This window comes from Natrix helvetica (assembly GCF_964273705.1).
Source record: "Natrix helvetica genome assembly, chromosome: Z".
NCBI classification, from domain to species: Eukaryota; Metazoa; Chordata; class Lepidosauria; order Squamata; family Natricidae; genus Natrix; species Natrix helvetica.
The window spans coordinates 73,320,776-73,336,956 of record NC_138554.1 but is presented as its reverse complement, the minus strand read 5'-3'; the positions used below and the strand labels follow the sequence as shown (position 1 = coordinate 73,336,956).

Here is a 16,181-nt window from a genome sequence, read left to right as displayed (position 1 = left end):
GTAAATCAAAGCATAGGGCAGATGGATGTCAGACCTAGGGTTATAAATTAAGGGATTACAGGATATGCAGGAAACAGGAAGAGGGCAATAAGCGAATAAAGGGATCCAGACCCCCCTCCCCACAGAAATGCCAGTGTCACGACAGGGATCTGACATGTTCATTCTTTTAATGTTGTTGTTTTGTTGTTATTATTATTATTATTATTTCCTTCTACAACACCTTAGTCATTATAACAACATTATTATGTCATCATACCTGTACATGTAAATATTATTTCGCTTCTATGTTTATAAACCTTTCTACACCTCTCTCTCTATATATATGTATGTATGTATGTATACACACACACACACACACACACACACACACACACACATATATATATATATATGCTGGTTTTGTTGTATTCGGGTCTTTTCCCATGTAAGATTGAGATTGTCTTGGCAATGTTTCAGCAAGATCTCACTTGCCATCCTCAGGCTGCTGTCGGCTAGGCTTAAAATGCGAATGGAGCTGCCGTCTTTCTGTAAATCTTGGTGGGAGGGGATGGGGTGCTGGCTTTGTTTCAGTAAGTGGAATGATTGGTTGTGTGGTTGTATCATGATTGGTAGATTGGTGCTGATTGGTGCTGGCTGTGTGTGCATTGTTATTTTGTATTGTAACGGCCTAGGTGGTGGGTGGTGTTCATTTGTTGACTAGGGCTGGTTTCCAGATGTTTGGTAGGCGGGAGGTATCATCACGTTTATTCATGTTGTGGGGGTGTTTCTCTATTTCGATGGCTTCCATAATTATTCTCTTGTTGAGGTGTTCTGTTTTGGAGATTAACCTGGCTCCTTCAAAATTGATTTCATGTCCTGTAGCTTTAAGGTGCTGGAAAAGGGAGTAAGTTTTTTCTTTTTTTCTTACTGCGTTCTTGTGTTCTGTGATGCGTGCATTTATTCTCCTGTTTGTTTGTCCTATATATGTTGCCGGACAGATTTTGCATGGTATTTCGTAGACTCCTTGGTTTTCTAGGTGGATTTTCTCTTTGGGGTTTCTTAAGATGTTGGCTATTTTTTGGTCAGTGGTGAAGGCTGTCTTGATATTGTGCTTGTAGAGAATTTTGCTGATTTTATCTGTGGTGCCTTTGATGTAAGGGAGGAAGGCGATGCCATTGTCCTGTTCTGTGTCTTGGTTTTGGGGGGGGGGGTCCTTTTGGATTAGGTTGGTGATTGTTTTTCTTTGGAATCCGTTGGAGATTAATACATTTGTGAGTTTGTGTAATACAGTTTTCAGATGTTCTTTGTCGGCTAGGCGTTTGGTTCTGGAGATGAGGGTCTTGGCTACAGAGTTGATCTGTGCAGGGTGGTGATGGGATTGTGCATTTAAGTAGCGGTTGGTATGTGTTTTTTTCTGGTAGATGGTGTGTCCTAGGGAATCATTGGGTTTTTTGTAGATTAGGACATCCAGAAAGGGAAGTTGGTTGTTTGCTTCTATTTCCATGGTGAATTGTATTTTGAGGTGTAGGCTGTTGAGATGTGTGAGGAAGTTGTCCAGTTTTTCTTTCCCATGTGGCCAAATCATGAAAGTGTCATCAACATATCTAAGCCAGAGTTTGGGTTTGTGTTCAGATTTATCTAAGGCATTGGTTTCAAAATGTTCCATGTATAAGTTTGCAATGACAGGTGATAGGGGTGATCCCATGGGTGCTCCTTCTATCTGTTTGTATCTTTGTCCATCATGGATGAAGTATGTGTTGGTTAGGCAGTGGTTGGTCAGGTCCAGGATGTGTTTAGGGGGGTTGTGTTTGTTCTGGATAGCTGGCAAGGCTTCTTTTAAAGGCACTTGGGTGAAGAGGGATATGACATCGAAACTCACGAGTAGGTCGCTGGGTTGTAGGTTTTGTTTCTTTATTGTTTCTGTGAAGTGGAGTGAGTTTTGTACGTGTGAGGTGATGGATTCTGCGTAGGGTTGGAGTTGTTTGGCGAGGAATTTGGCAAGATTCTGTAGAGGTGAGCCTATGGAGCTGACTATGGGTCTGAGTGGTATCCCTTCTTTGTGTATCTTGGGGAGGCCATAGAGCTTGTGGCATCTGGAAGATTTCTCTCTGGGAACCAACTTCCCTTTCTGGATGTCCTAATCTACAATCTACAGCCTGAGGATGGCAAGTGAGATCTTGCCGAAACGTTGCCAAGACAATCTCAATCTTACACAGGAAAAGACCCGAATACACAAAACCAGCATACCTACACCCGTGAAAATCTACGAATATATATATTCACAAATACTATATATATATATATATATATATATATATATATATATATATATATATATATATATATATATATATATATATATATATATATATATATATATATATGTATTTATGTTACAACCCCTGGTATGATCTATCTAGATCATCCTAGATCTATCCTAATCTCCCTTTATTTATTTATCAGTACAATTACAACACACACACACACACACACACACACACACACATATATATATATATATATATATATATATATGCATGCATGCATGCATGCATGCATGCTGGTTTGTTGTATACAACAAAACCAGCATACCTACACCCGTGAAAATCTACGAAAACACACACACACACACACACACACACACACACACACACACACAATATACCAATTGTTCCAAATTTCATAATATTCCGACTGTTCTTTGTCTTTTAATTTTAGTGTTAATTTGTTTTGGATTGTCTCTGCACAATCCAAAAATTTTTGTATCACTAATTTGTTCGAGGGGATATTATTTTATATCCAGCATTGGGCAAACACTATTCTAGCTGTGGTCAGCAGACGTGTTAATTTGTACTTAATTTTCTTTGTATATTTTCCTTTGATTATTCCCAGCAGAAAGAGTTCGGGTTTGTAGTTTATTTGTTCTCTTGTAATTTCTTGCACCCATTTCCAAAATTTTGTCCAAAATTTTTGAGTTTCAGGGCAGGTCCACCATATGTGATAGAAAGTCCCTTGTATGTTTTTTACAGTTCCAGCAAGTCAGACTCATATTTGGGTACATTTTAGCCAATCTCGTTGGTAGTAAATGCCAACGATAAAACATTTTATACATATTTTCTTTGAGTGCTACTGATTGTGTTAGTTTATAATTTGTGTTCCAAATTCTTTCCCAATCCACTAAATCTATATTGCGTCCAAAGTTTTTGGCCCACACTATCATGCAACCTTTAACTTTTTCTTCTTCTGTTACTTCTAATAAATATTTGTAAATTTTCATTATGAATTTATTTTCTGGGTCAATTAACATTTTATCTATTTGTTGTAATTCTGTATATTTTGTGTATATTCCATATTATTTTACATATTTTTTGTATCTCAATTGTAGTTGAAGGTATGGCCATCAGTCTATATTTATATTTTGCTCCTTTAATTCCTGATTTGTTTTTAAATTTCCTTGGATGTCTAAAATTTCACTATATCTAACCATTTTTGATAGATCTAGTGTATTGGGATGTGTCATGGCTTCCATAGTGGAAAGCCATGTCAGTATTTTCATGTAGTATTTTTCTCTAATTTTATTCCAGACCTGTATCAGTGCATCTCTAATATAGTGACACGTTCATTCTTAACCAAGAGCTACTACATAATGCAAACAACATATAACTAATCCATGTACTGAAACCTAAACATATTCTCTTCTATAACATATTCTACCTCCATATTCTTTTATCAGTTGTGCCTTGCATCCTTTTTCCTCTCTAAAGTTCTAGTGTTTTTGATATAAAGCACATAATCTGTTTTATATATTTAATAGGAAATATTAATTTCTGTTGTGGTTCTGTTGACTCCAAGATGTTTAAATTAATTCTTATCTCTTAATTCTAATGAACTAGTTCATTATAGTTAGCTCAATTATCCAATTAGTCATAGGAAACCAGATAATATGAATAGCTTTGCATTCCTACTTATGGAAGAAATTAGAAATCTTGAATTGTTATTTTGGTGAGTGGGCATTTTATAGTGAATATTTCAGCAGATAATTTTAATAATATGAATTAGTTCAATATTTTTTGTCCTATTCTTTTTTTATTTAGGATAATTTTTTCAGGTTGTTTAGAAATGTTCCATACTGCTATATTTCCATGCCACTGTTTTCTAACAAAATGAAAAACCTTAAATAAAACAACAATAAAATAATCACAATGCTTAAAATCCACAGACAAACTGAAAAAACAAAATTAACTTCTTAAAAGCCAAAAAATTAAATTAGTAACAAGAAAATTTGAAGGGAGTTCTTCCATAAACACCTTGATGAACAGATGTGTCTTCATTTTTTCTGAAAGAAGAAATGGAGTAAGTTGAATGCCTGGTAGAGGCAAAACTATTCAGCTGAATTATTGTTAACAGTAATTATTGTTACTCCTGGTACTGCAATGTGAGCTAATTTATTCTGAGAGTACAACAAATCTGTCAACTGATCTTATTGTACAAGTATTAGATGAGGCAGATTGTAACTCCTAACGGCCTAAGGAATTTCAAAGCTTTACATTGGATTGTCTGACTCACAGGCAATCATGTACTGCTTTCAGGTTTGGCCTTGAAAAGTTGTTTTTAAATATAAATTTTATTTGTACATTTTTTTAACCAAAATGAGTGCTTAATAAACAGTGTATTGTCTGGGTCAATTTACCTAAACGTAATATCAATAATAATAACAATATTTACTTGTATATAATAGTATTCTCCCAATTTCTAATGTCTACCTCTGCTATTATTATAAAACAAATCCCATGTTTAAAAGTATTCTTTATCCTCTCTATCTTTTATCTTTAATGTTAACCTATCAATTTCTGCACTCTTATATTTTTTTATAATGCTTTCATCTGTAGGAGTTCTCTCATTTTTACAATATTTTATAATTCTTGCTGCTGTCAACACATGCAATATTAAATATACAACCTGTTTATTATAGTTTTCTGGTAATACACCTAACAAAAATATTTCTGGCTTTAAGTCTATATGTTGCTTTATCATTTTTTTTTTTTTTTGCCTTTGGGCATGTCCACCATATACAGTAGTATGATCTTGGCATCTGATTGCATTTCCAACATTTGGCTGACATGTTTTTGAACATCTTTGCTAGTCTTGCCAGTGGCAAAACATTTTGTATAGTTTTCCTTATATGTAGTTTTTGTATAGTTTTGTATAGCTTTCCTTATATTGTCAATTTATAATTTCTATCCCAAAGTTTTTGCCATTTGTCTAGTTCTGTTGTATATCCAGAATTATTTGCCCTTGCTATCATTGTTTCTTTCACTTGTTCATCTTCCATTTTAGGCTTAATAAATAACTAGTGTATAATTACTGATTATAAGACGCACTGGAGTATAAGACACACCAAGATTTTGAAAAAATCAATTTGAAATAAGTTTTCCCCCTCTCCGGCCCCCAAGAGCACTCTGTGGGCCTCCCAAACCCTCTGCTTGCTCCATTTTTTGTGAAAAACGGGGCATACAGAGAGTTTGGGAGGCCTGCAAAATGCTCCCTGGGACTGGGGTGGGGGGTGGGGAATGCAATGCATGGGAGGTTTGGGAGGCAAAAAATGGGCCTGTTTTTGCGAAAATGGGGCATGCAGAGGGTGTGGGAGGCCTGTTGCTCCTGGGGGCTGGGAAGGGCATAAACAAGCAAAAAATGAGCCTGTTTTTCACAAAAATGAGCCATTTTTCTGCAAAACATGGGTTGTACAGAGAATTTGGAAGGCCTGCAGAATGCTCCTGGGGGCTTGGGAGGGCAAAAACACCCCCATTTTGTGAAAAATGGCCCCCTTTTCACTTGTTTTTGCCCTCCCCAGCCCCCAGGAGCACTTTGCAGGCCTCCCAAGCCCACCGTGCATCAATTTTTGCGAAAAATGGGGTCCACAGGGTGGGGTTTTGGGAGGCCAAAAATGCTGTATTCATTGTATATGATGCACCCAGATTTTCACCCTCTTTTGGGGGGGGGGAGGTGCGTCTTATACTCCAAAAATACAGTATATATTTTCTTTATTAATTTTTCACCTTTTCCTAATAGTATCCAATCAAGCGCTATTGGTTCTTTATAAAAGCCATATATTCCAGCGTCTTTCACATATCTTGATTGTATTTGCAGATGTGGCCACCATGCGAGATCCACTTCTTCATTTTGTAATTCCTATTTAGTTTTAAGTTCCCCTTTCTCATTTGAGATATCTTTATAGGTTACAAATTTCCCCAAATTTACAACATTTGAACATCAGTGCTTACATTGTGGAAAGCCAGGCTGGAATTTTCATATTCACATTTTTTATTTTACCTTTTCCCATATTAAGTATAGAGTGTTTCTTATAAAATACCTTTGAATGTATTTATCTATTTTATTTTTTTCATACCACAGGAAGGCATGCCATCCCAATTGGAGTTCATGCCCCTCCAGCAGTAACAATCTTCTATTTCTAAGAGTTATTTATTCTTTACTGTTAGTGCAGAAGCCTGGTAGTAAAGCTCCCAAAATGGCAGCCCAAAGCCCTCATTATTCTCTGAGTCTTGTAACATTTTCAGTCTTTTTTCCCTTCTTTCCCCCGGCCATATATTTTTCAATATTATTGTATTAATTCATCAAAATATTTTTTTCTCTAATTTTATAGAAATTGTTTGAAACAAAAACAATAGCTTTGGCAGAATATTTGTTTTTATGGTTGCTATCCTTCCTGTCATTGACAATTGCAGGTTTTTCCACTTCTTCAGGTCAAGTTTAATTTGTTATATTAGCCTCATGTAATTATCTTCTTTAAGTGTTGCACATCTAGCTGTTAGGTAAATTCCCAAGTATTTCACTTTCTTAACTATCTGAAGGTCTATTTTCTTTGGCAGTTCATTTTTCTGTTTATCTGTAAGACTTTTAGCTAGTATTCTTGTTTTGGCTTTAACAATCCTATTAAACACTCATTTAAGTAATATAGAAATAATGAACTGTTAACCTGTTAAGAGAGAACTTTGAGGGGGGGAAATCCAGTTTTGAGAAAGAAGCGCAAAATAACTCCTTTTTGATTTTACTTATGCGTCATAAATTACTTAGACAGGATTTTTATCCTGCCATGTCTGTTTCTTGCCTTGACCTACCTCAAATACCTGCTTTGTCTTTGGTGCTTCTCTTCCCTTGGTGCTCTAAGTTCATGCTTATTTGGTTTTAATGATTAAACTAGAGCTGAAAGTAAGAGCATGCCTGCAATGTGGCATTTAGTTATAATATGCTTTCTGGCATGACTTATTTTTAGTAGTCATTATCAAAAAAGGCTCTGAAGAAAGGGTAGATTGGAATGAAAATGAATTCTTGCAATTCAACCTATCATACAAAGTTTTTTGGGGGGAAATAAGAGGGAAATATTGACCTTCTTAATAAATGATGGACAATTAATGTAATAAATAAACAATTCTGGTTTTTCAATGTCAATATCAATCATTCCACTGGTGGGTTCCTATCGGTTCTGACTGGTTTGGCTGAACCGGTAGTAGTTTGGCAGCCTGGGTCTCTAGAACTGATAGCGACCTAGGCCTGCTATGACCCCAAACCAGTTCTCTGGGCGATGCCATGGGCGGTGCCATCTTATTTTTTGCTTCTGTGCATGTGCTGAACAATTTTTATTGTATTGTGCATGCGTGCACAGCATGCATCAAGCGCACGCACCCATGAGTGAACCGGCAGTAGTGACTGACGGAACCCACCCCTGAATCATTCCTATTCAGAGGAGCTATTAGGTAGGTATGCTAGTTTGACATGGCAATTGTATTTTGTTTGGGGCAAAGCAAGTTAGAGAAGCCTTCGTTTTACAAAGCACTTCCATCTGGTCTGCCTAAAGAGTAGGACATGACAGTACTAGACAAGCTTTGATTGGGAAGGGCTGCACTTAACATCTGGAAAAAGTTTTAAGAATAGCTAGAGATGAGGCAATAAGATAAATGAGTAAGACCTGGATTTTTATTCTCCTGGATCTGGGAGTTGAGAAATTGGGTCTTTGTTTTTTTTAAGCATGTTAAACCAACCGACATAAGCACCACTGTTCTATCTAATGAGATAGCTTATCCATTTTACAGTAATTTTACTGAACATTACAGTTAATGTTTACATTAATTGTATGTTAAAATTGAGAACAAATACTAATAAAAACATCAAACCATTTTTACTGGGTCCACAAAGTGCTGCCTGATGGCCCTGGTTTTCTGATCCCTTTTGGGTAAAGGGGCTCTGAGGTTCAACTTTAGGGTTGTATTGAGGAATTTACAAAGCATCTGGCTGACAAAATTGCTGAGATCCATTCTCAGTTGGAGACCAAGTGAGGTTTAATAATAATAAATAATAATAATAATATTTAATGCTTCTAGACCGCCCCCTCTCCCGCAAGGGACTCGGGGCGGTGTACAGTTCATACAAAATATAACAGGATACAATAAAATTAAATTAAATATGTACAGTTGACAATTGACATGGAGGAGGTTAAAATGTAGTTAAAAGAACTGTACAAAGCAGATATAAAATAAATTCAAACCCCTAAAAACAAATACAGTAAATTAAAAAGGCCCTAAAATAACCAGATATAATACATTTGCCAGGAGGGACAGTTGAATTATGCCAGGCCTGCTAATCGGAACAGGTGGGTCTTCAGTTTTTGCCGGAAGGAGCGGAGGTCAGAAGTGGTTCTAATGTCGGGGGGGGAGGTCATTCCAGAGGGTTGGGCCCATCACAGAGAAGGCCCTACTCCTCGGTGTCGCCCGCTGGCATTGCCTAGTGGACGGCACCAGGAGAAGTCCCTCCCTGTGTGAGCGTATTGGCCGCAGGGATGTATGTGGGAGGATGCGATCCCGCAAGTAACTAGGTCCCGTGCCATGGAGCGCTTTAAAGATGGTAATCAGCACCTTGAAACGCACCCGGAAAACCACAGGCAGCCAGTGCAGCTCGCGCAGGAGAGGTGTTACGTGGGAGTACCTCGTACTCCCCATCACAGCCCGCGCGGCTGCGTTCTGAACTAACTGCAGTCTCCGGGCGCGTCCCAAGGGCAGCCCCATGTAGAGAGCGTTGCAGTAATCCAGGCGGGACGTCACCAGCGCATGAGTGACCATGCGTAGGGCATCCTGGTCCAGTAGGGGGCGCAATTGGCGCACCAGGCGAACCTGGTGGAACGCCCCCCTTGCCACGGCTGCCACATGGTCATCCATTGACAGCCGGGCATCAAGGAGGACGCCCAAATTGCGCGCCCGTTCCACAGGGGGCAATTGTTCGCCCCTTATGGCCAGCGATGGGATCAGCTGGCTGAACCGAGGTGCCGGTAGCCACAGCCACTCAGTCTTGGAGGGGTTGAGTTTAAGTCTGTTGTCCCCCATCCAGACCCCGACGGCCTCCAAACACCGGGACATCACTTCGACAGCCTTGTTGGGGTGGTTTGGAGTTGAAATATACAGCTGAGTATCATCAGCGTAGAGGTGATACTCAACCCCAAAACCACGGATGATCTCTCCCAGCGGCTTCACATATGTGTTGAACAGGAGGGGCGAGAGGACCGACCCCTGTGGCACCCCACAAGTGAGTGACCTCAGGGTCGACCTCTGCCCCCCTGTCAACACACATTGCCCCGAGTCCCTTTGGGGAGAGGGGGCGGTATAAAAATCTAAATAAAATCTAAATAAATTGCGACCGGTCGGAGAGGTAGGAGCCGAACCACCGTAAAACGGTGCCTCCGACTCCCATCCCCTCCAGCCGGCGCAATAGGATACCATGGTCGATGGTATCAAAAGCCGCTGAGAGGTCTAATAGGACCAGGATAGAGGAACAACCTCTATCTCTGGCCCTCCAGAGATCATCAACCAGCGCGACCAAGGCTGTCTCTGTGCTGTGCCCGGGTCGGAAGCCGGACTGGCGTGGGTCTAGATATTCGGATTCGTCAAGGTGTCGTGGAAACTGCTGCGCCACCACATTCTCTACAACCTTCGCTAGAAACGGAAGGTTGGAGACTGGACGATAATTAGCTAGCTCCATTGGGTCGAGTGAAGGCCTCTTAAGCAAGGGCCTCACCACCGCCTCTTTCAAGGCGGTTGGTAAGGATCTCTCACCCAATGAGGCATCCTTACTAGGAATGCTTGGGGAACAATCTTACCCATTATCTGGGAACAGTTTGAGCCTGTTGGGATGATAAGTACATTGTATCCCCTTTTCAAGAAGCCATCACTGACTGAACCCTATTATTCCTGATAACCTTTATCCAGCTTCCCCTTTTAGAAAAATGGTTGAGAAGGTAATGCTGCAGCTTCAGAAGATCCTGAGTGAAACAAACAGATGATTGGAAGGAGGCAGGAATAGGATGTAGTGCATTCAATCGGGCTCTTTTTGACTTCTTGGCAGTTTTCAATATCATTGATCATGGTTTTCTTTAAGGTTAACTTTGGAGTTGAGAGTGGGAGACACAGTCTTGTGCTGGTTCACCTCCTTTCTCTGGAACTGATCCCAATTGGTGTTGATAGAAAATGAAAGGTCGAGCACCTTTCTAAAATCTATGTAGATTTAGATTTAGAAATAGATTTTCTAAAATCTATGTAAAACTGTGGGGGTCTGGGTTGGGAACAACAGGCTACAACTGAATGGAGTGACTGTATATAGAAGGCTCCTCTGAATATGAGAATTTACCATCTCTGGCCTTGGATGAGATTGCACATTTCTAGATTACCTGGTAAATGAACTGGGGGTCCACTCCTGCTTGAAGAGCAGGTGACAGTAATGGCTACGAAGGTTTTCACCCAACTTTGTGTTGTACACTAGTTATATCCTTTTCTGGATCAAGAAGCCCTGGTTGGAATCCAGAAAGATAGCCTTCTCTGCTGTTCGCCTGCCCTCTAGAATATCTTACCCCCAGAGTGGGCTTCCAAAAGAGTATTAGGACCTCTGCCAAATTGCTATAGGGGTTGAAGAGTGACAATGGGACAGATGCTGATGTGAGTTATTGCCCTTGCTTTTTTAAAATTTGTAATATTTTAAGTATTTTACTTAAAGTTTGTAATATTTTAAGTTCTTAATTTTTTTATTTTGGGTTTTTTATGCTTTATACCATTTTTTATGATTAAATTGTAAACTACCCTAGTTACTTAGTGAGATGGGAGGTATAGAAATGTGAGAAATAAATAAACAGTATAGAATGAGATTTAATAACCTAGCTGGCATCAATATGTTGGAAGACCAAGGAAGCAAAATTTCAAAAGCATAATCTGTTAGGAATAAAATATCATAAAAAGAAAATCATATAGAGCACAAATACCCATGCATAACATTTCCTGGCTAACTAAAATCTCTTATTTTATTATAGTTTTCATTAACAGGTTGTTAAACAATTGGTAATAAATATAGTGATATTTTATATCTCATTAATAACAGGATGAATGCAGTGATGTCAGCATCTTTCTTGGTATTTAACACAAAACATTTTTTCTCCAGCCTGATTTTGAAGACTTTGTTTCATATATGCTGTCTGCACCCTCCTATATTCTGATAATATCTGAAAGAAAGCATGGCCAAAGTATGCCTTTTTTACATGATTTGGAAGCAATGGAAGAGGAAGGGGAAGAAGAAGAGGAAGAGGAAAAGGAAGAAGAAGAAAAAGAAAAAGAAGAAATGAAAGAAAGGGGAGAATTTTTATCTGAGGCATGGAGGAAACACTCTGTGACACCTGTAATTGGGTATGTCATGTATGTTTATATGTATGTATATATGAGAAACATATTTATTTTGCAAGTTCATAATTCACAATTAGTATCAGACTGGATTCAGGCTTAAACAGATTCATTTTAACCAAATGCATTACATTAGTCTAATCTAAATCCCATTAAGTTGTTAGATCCAACCATTTGTTCACTGAAGACAATTTCTGCAGAAATTAATGTGATTTATAGCCTTGAATATCTTGTTCCCCAATCTGATCTAAGTTAGCTAAAATTGCCTGGTTTCATTCAATTACTTGTCTAATGGCTATAATTTATACAGACTAACTATTAGGATCATAATATATCACAGGATCATTATGAGGCTGAAAGGATTGAGGCTTTAATTGATTTTTGCAGAATTTATTATTTAGACATTATAACAGACAAGGCCAACTGTCATATATCTGACTAAAGGTTGGTCTCCTCCTTCCATCTGAAATAATTGTCATTTCCACCAAGTGCACAACTTTGAAAGGAATTCACATGTATTAGTGAACAAGGAAAGTCAATCAAATCAAACCAAAATCAAATCTGGTGTTCAATGAAATAATAGAAATCATAGCCAGCTTGCCCCCACTTAGGTTTATTAAACTTATACTTAAGTTGCTTCAGCTTTTAATATGTTTCAGAAACTAATGATGTCCACCTAAATTTGCAAGAACTCATTAAAATAGAAGGAAAAAGGAGACCATGAATTCACATAAAGATTTGATTTTTGTATTGTGATAAATGTATGCCCTGATGTGTTCTGATAATCTGAAAGAGAGGGAGGGAGGAAAGAGGATGTTATCCTCTTTATCAGCATTGTAATGAGTATGCAGATATAATTATGTGAATACTTTTGTAATTAAAAAACCAGAATGACAGTTTACTAATTAATTTGGACCACTTCTAAAACATCCAATTCATCAGAATGTTGAGAGAATTTTCAGAGGAAGGTTTTTTTAATGCTTGCTATTCTCATATTTTGTTACAGCAAATAGCAAGCAACCTTGGCTAATCTCACAAGCATAAATCAGTTATTACATTGTTATGTGTATGAATGGGAACTATCTTGGAATGCCAGGCCAAAAGGCTAAATTGGGAAATTGAAAAAACACCTCAGAAAAAAGCAATGGCAAATCATTTTGGGGTTGTTGCCAAAGGACTTGAGGAAGTATTTACCTTGTTCAGTATAATAGTGACACCATTTTCGCATCTTTTTTTGCCTTTGATATGTTTACATCAGAGGTGGGTTGCTGCCGGTTTTACTACCAATTCACAACCCCCACGTATGCCAGACTCTTTTTCTTTCTCTGTCTCTCATCTCTTTCTCCCTGTCTCTCATCTTCTCTCTCTCATCTTTTTCTTTCTCCGTATCTATCTCATTTCTCTCTCTTTCTTTCTCTCCCTCTCTCTCTTTCTCCCCCTCTCTTATCTGTCTCTCAGCTCCTCTCATCTCTTTTTATTTCTTCCTATTTCTCTCATTTCTCTTTCTTTCTCCCTATCTCTCTCTTTCTCATCTCTCTCTCTCCTCTTTCTTTCTCCCTCTCTCATCTTTCTTTTTCCTTCCCCCTCTCTCTCATCTCCTCTCTCTGCTCTTTTTCTTTCTCCCTATCTCTCTCTTTTCTCGCTATCATATCTTTCTCCCTCTCATCTCTTTCTCCCTATCTCTCTCATTTCTCTTATCAGACCTTTCAATTTCTTTCTCCCACTCTCTCTCTGTTTCTCATATCTCTCTCTCTCTCTCTCTCTCTCTCTCTCTCTCTCTCTCTCTCTCTCTCTCTCTCTCTCTCTCTCTCTCTCTCTCTCTCTCATTTCTTTCTCCATGTCATAATGACCTCCAGGAGGAGGAGGGGATACCGTCTCCCTCATTGTGAAGCATATTAAGTTTTAAGTGCTGTGCACGAGGTGCTGCAAGAGCAGTGAGCAGCCATGGAGGCAGCGAGAGGAATATGGGAAAACATGACTTTCACTCCACCCAAGACACTGGCTGGGCTAGCTGTGGCTGATGTCATTGCTCTCGCCACCTCCATGGCTGCTTGCTACTCTTGCAGTGCCTCATGCAGCACTTAAACTTAGTTTAAGTTTACTTCACAATGGGGAAGACGGCGTCCCCTCCTCCTCCTGGAGCTCATTATGAAGCGGAGAGAGGAGGGAGGGAGAGGGATGAGAGATGAGAAGCCATACAGTTCCTGGCCAGGCAGGCGAGCGTCCTCCTGGCCAGCGTGCCGGCTTCTCAGCCAGCATTCTGTAAGACCTGAAAGCACTGCACCAAAGAGAACAGCCAGGTTGAATGCTATTTCTCTCTGGTGCAACACTTTCCAGATCATGGGACTTACCAGGACCCAAAGCACTTTGCTGTGAAAGATACTCTCACTCTCCCGGCAAGAACAGAGGCGGACAGAAGCAGTAGCCGTTGACCCAGAAGGAAGTTCTCCGGCAACTTTTTTCTCTCTGCTTCTGCTTTAGGTCCTGGTAAGTCCCATGATCCAGAAATCCAGGCAAAGAAACAGCATTCAACTTGGTTGTTCTCTTTGCCTGGCTTTCTGGATGGGATTTACAGTTAAGTTTTGGGACTTACGCCCAAAACAAGTCTCTGGATAACATGTGGAGTGGTTCCATGTGATCAGCGACTGCTTCTTCTCTCTGCCTCTGTTCTTGCTGGGAGAGTGAGAACATCTTTCACAGGACAGCATTTTGGGGACACATCCAGAAAGCCAGGCAGAGAAAACAGCCAGATTAAAGGCCTGTACTTTCAGCACCTATGAGGAACCCAAACTTGGAGCAGTTTGAGGGCTTGGAGTGAAAAGCATGCAATATGCAATAGCCCAAGCTTGAAAACATATGGCTGGGGCCAAGGAGCAGTCCTTCTTAACAGGCTCCAAACCTGCTCTAAGCCTGGATTCCTCATGGGCTCTGGCTTGCCTTCCCCTCTGCCACCAGCCATGGGAGGATGGTAAGGTTGCCAGCCATGCGAGCCCAGAGCAGCGCCAGCGGCTTTGCAAGCTACAAAAGCCCAGGGACGTTGGGGTGTGGGGCAAACTCTGGTAATGGGGGGATAGCGTGACTCATAGGCTTACCTGTAGGCAGGAGGAGGCAGTCAGTTGAGCGCAGGCACCATGTGGGAAGGCAGCTTAGGCAGGCAAACTGCAGAGCAGAGACTGTGCACATGTGCAAGTGTGCTATGCTGCCAGGAAGGTGAGGAGTGACTGGGCAGGGCAGGCGAGCAGGTAAGCGGGGTGAGTGGTGATCAGGTGGGGGGGGATGATAGGTGACCAAGTGGGTGGGGGCAGGGCCAGCCAGAAGCCATATTTACCAGTTCAACGAATCAGTTAAAATTTCTGCTACTGGTACATGTGAACTGGTCTGAACCAGCTGAATACAACCTCTGTCAGGATCAGAGTATTTAATTTTGAAGATGTTGATGATAAAGTAAGCCCTATGTTAGTATTAAATACATTTTTCCATTATTTTCCTTTTTGTTAGTTTGAAAGAGATGTTGCAAAATCAAGACCTGTTACATCACTGTGATATTCAGGATCGTGTTGAAGAAACAAGCAGGCAACTTGCCTTCTTTTTCTCTGATTTTTCCAAGCAAAGGAATGAAAAATTTGTTGAACGAACAGTGGCATTAATCAGACCTTCTCTTTTAAAAGAAAGAAGAGGTTGGTGGCAATTATTACAGGCACTTTGCACAGAACTGAAACCTATGGCACTTTTCTATTTTTACTAGGGTTTCATAAAAAGAATTAAAGGCAGAATGGTGGTGTTTTATGAGATTGGCTAAGATCTGATAGTACTTTAGACAGATGATTGCATATATCTGAAAAGTTGCCTTTTCTAGTTTGAGAAACCTATTCTGATTCAAAGTCCTGGCATGTTTCTTTGTTAGACTTACACTATTTTTAAATGTATACATTACAGTTTTAATCCATCTTTTTGCATATAAAAAATAAAATAAAAACAACTGAGAGCATTTTTAAACAAACATCTCTAAAGAAACGCACATTTAAAATGTGGTGTAGTTTGAAACATACAGACTTATTCTCTCTTTCTTTTTTCCTTGCATAAATGTAAATGAAAATGTGTGAGTTATAACGCAAATTAATTGAAAGCTTTAAAAAACTATTCTTAGAAAGTTCAACAGGGAAATATTATGGAACAGACTTTTCTAACCTTGAAACCTTTCTGAATCCCTCAGCTAGTATGGATATTATTCTGAATACTGGGGATTAATGAGAAGCTGCCCATGTATCAGAAAGCTATCACAGAAATAAACTGCATATTTCAAATAATCATTATACATGAATATTCTCACGCAGCAAATATCTAACTGCACGATGAATCACAGTCATTTTGCTATGGACGATTGCTTTGTGTTGCTGCACTCATATCCTAATTTTCCATTCAGCAAAATTAAAAAATCAAAAAATCTAGATAATAATCTAAATAATCCCGTCCCAA

General features: G+C 39.4%; 1 protein-coding gene across 1 annotated transcript in view; it reads left to right on the top strand.

Annotated features, from left to right (window-relative positions):
- The window catches only part of NME8 (NME/NM23 family member 8), a gene marked incomplete at its 5' end in the record, with an annotated part of 88,019 nt that overhangs the window by 63,937 nt on the left and 7,901 nt on the right, over nt 1-16,181 (top strand). The window contains 2 exons of the mRNA XM_081932600.1: nt 11,470-11,711; nt 15,204-15,382. Of these exons, the coding sequence (XP_081788726.1) occupies nt 11,470-11,711; nt 15,204-15,382 (421 nt within the window). The remainder of the gene's footprint in view (nt 1-11,469; nt 11,712-15,203; nt 15,383-16,181) is intronic.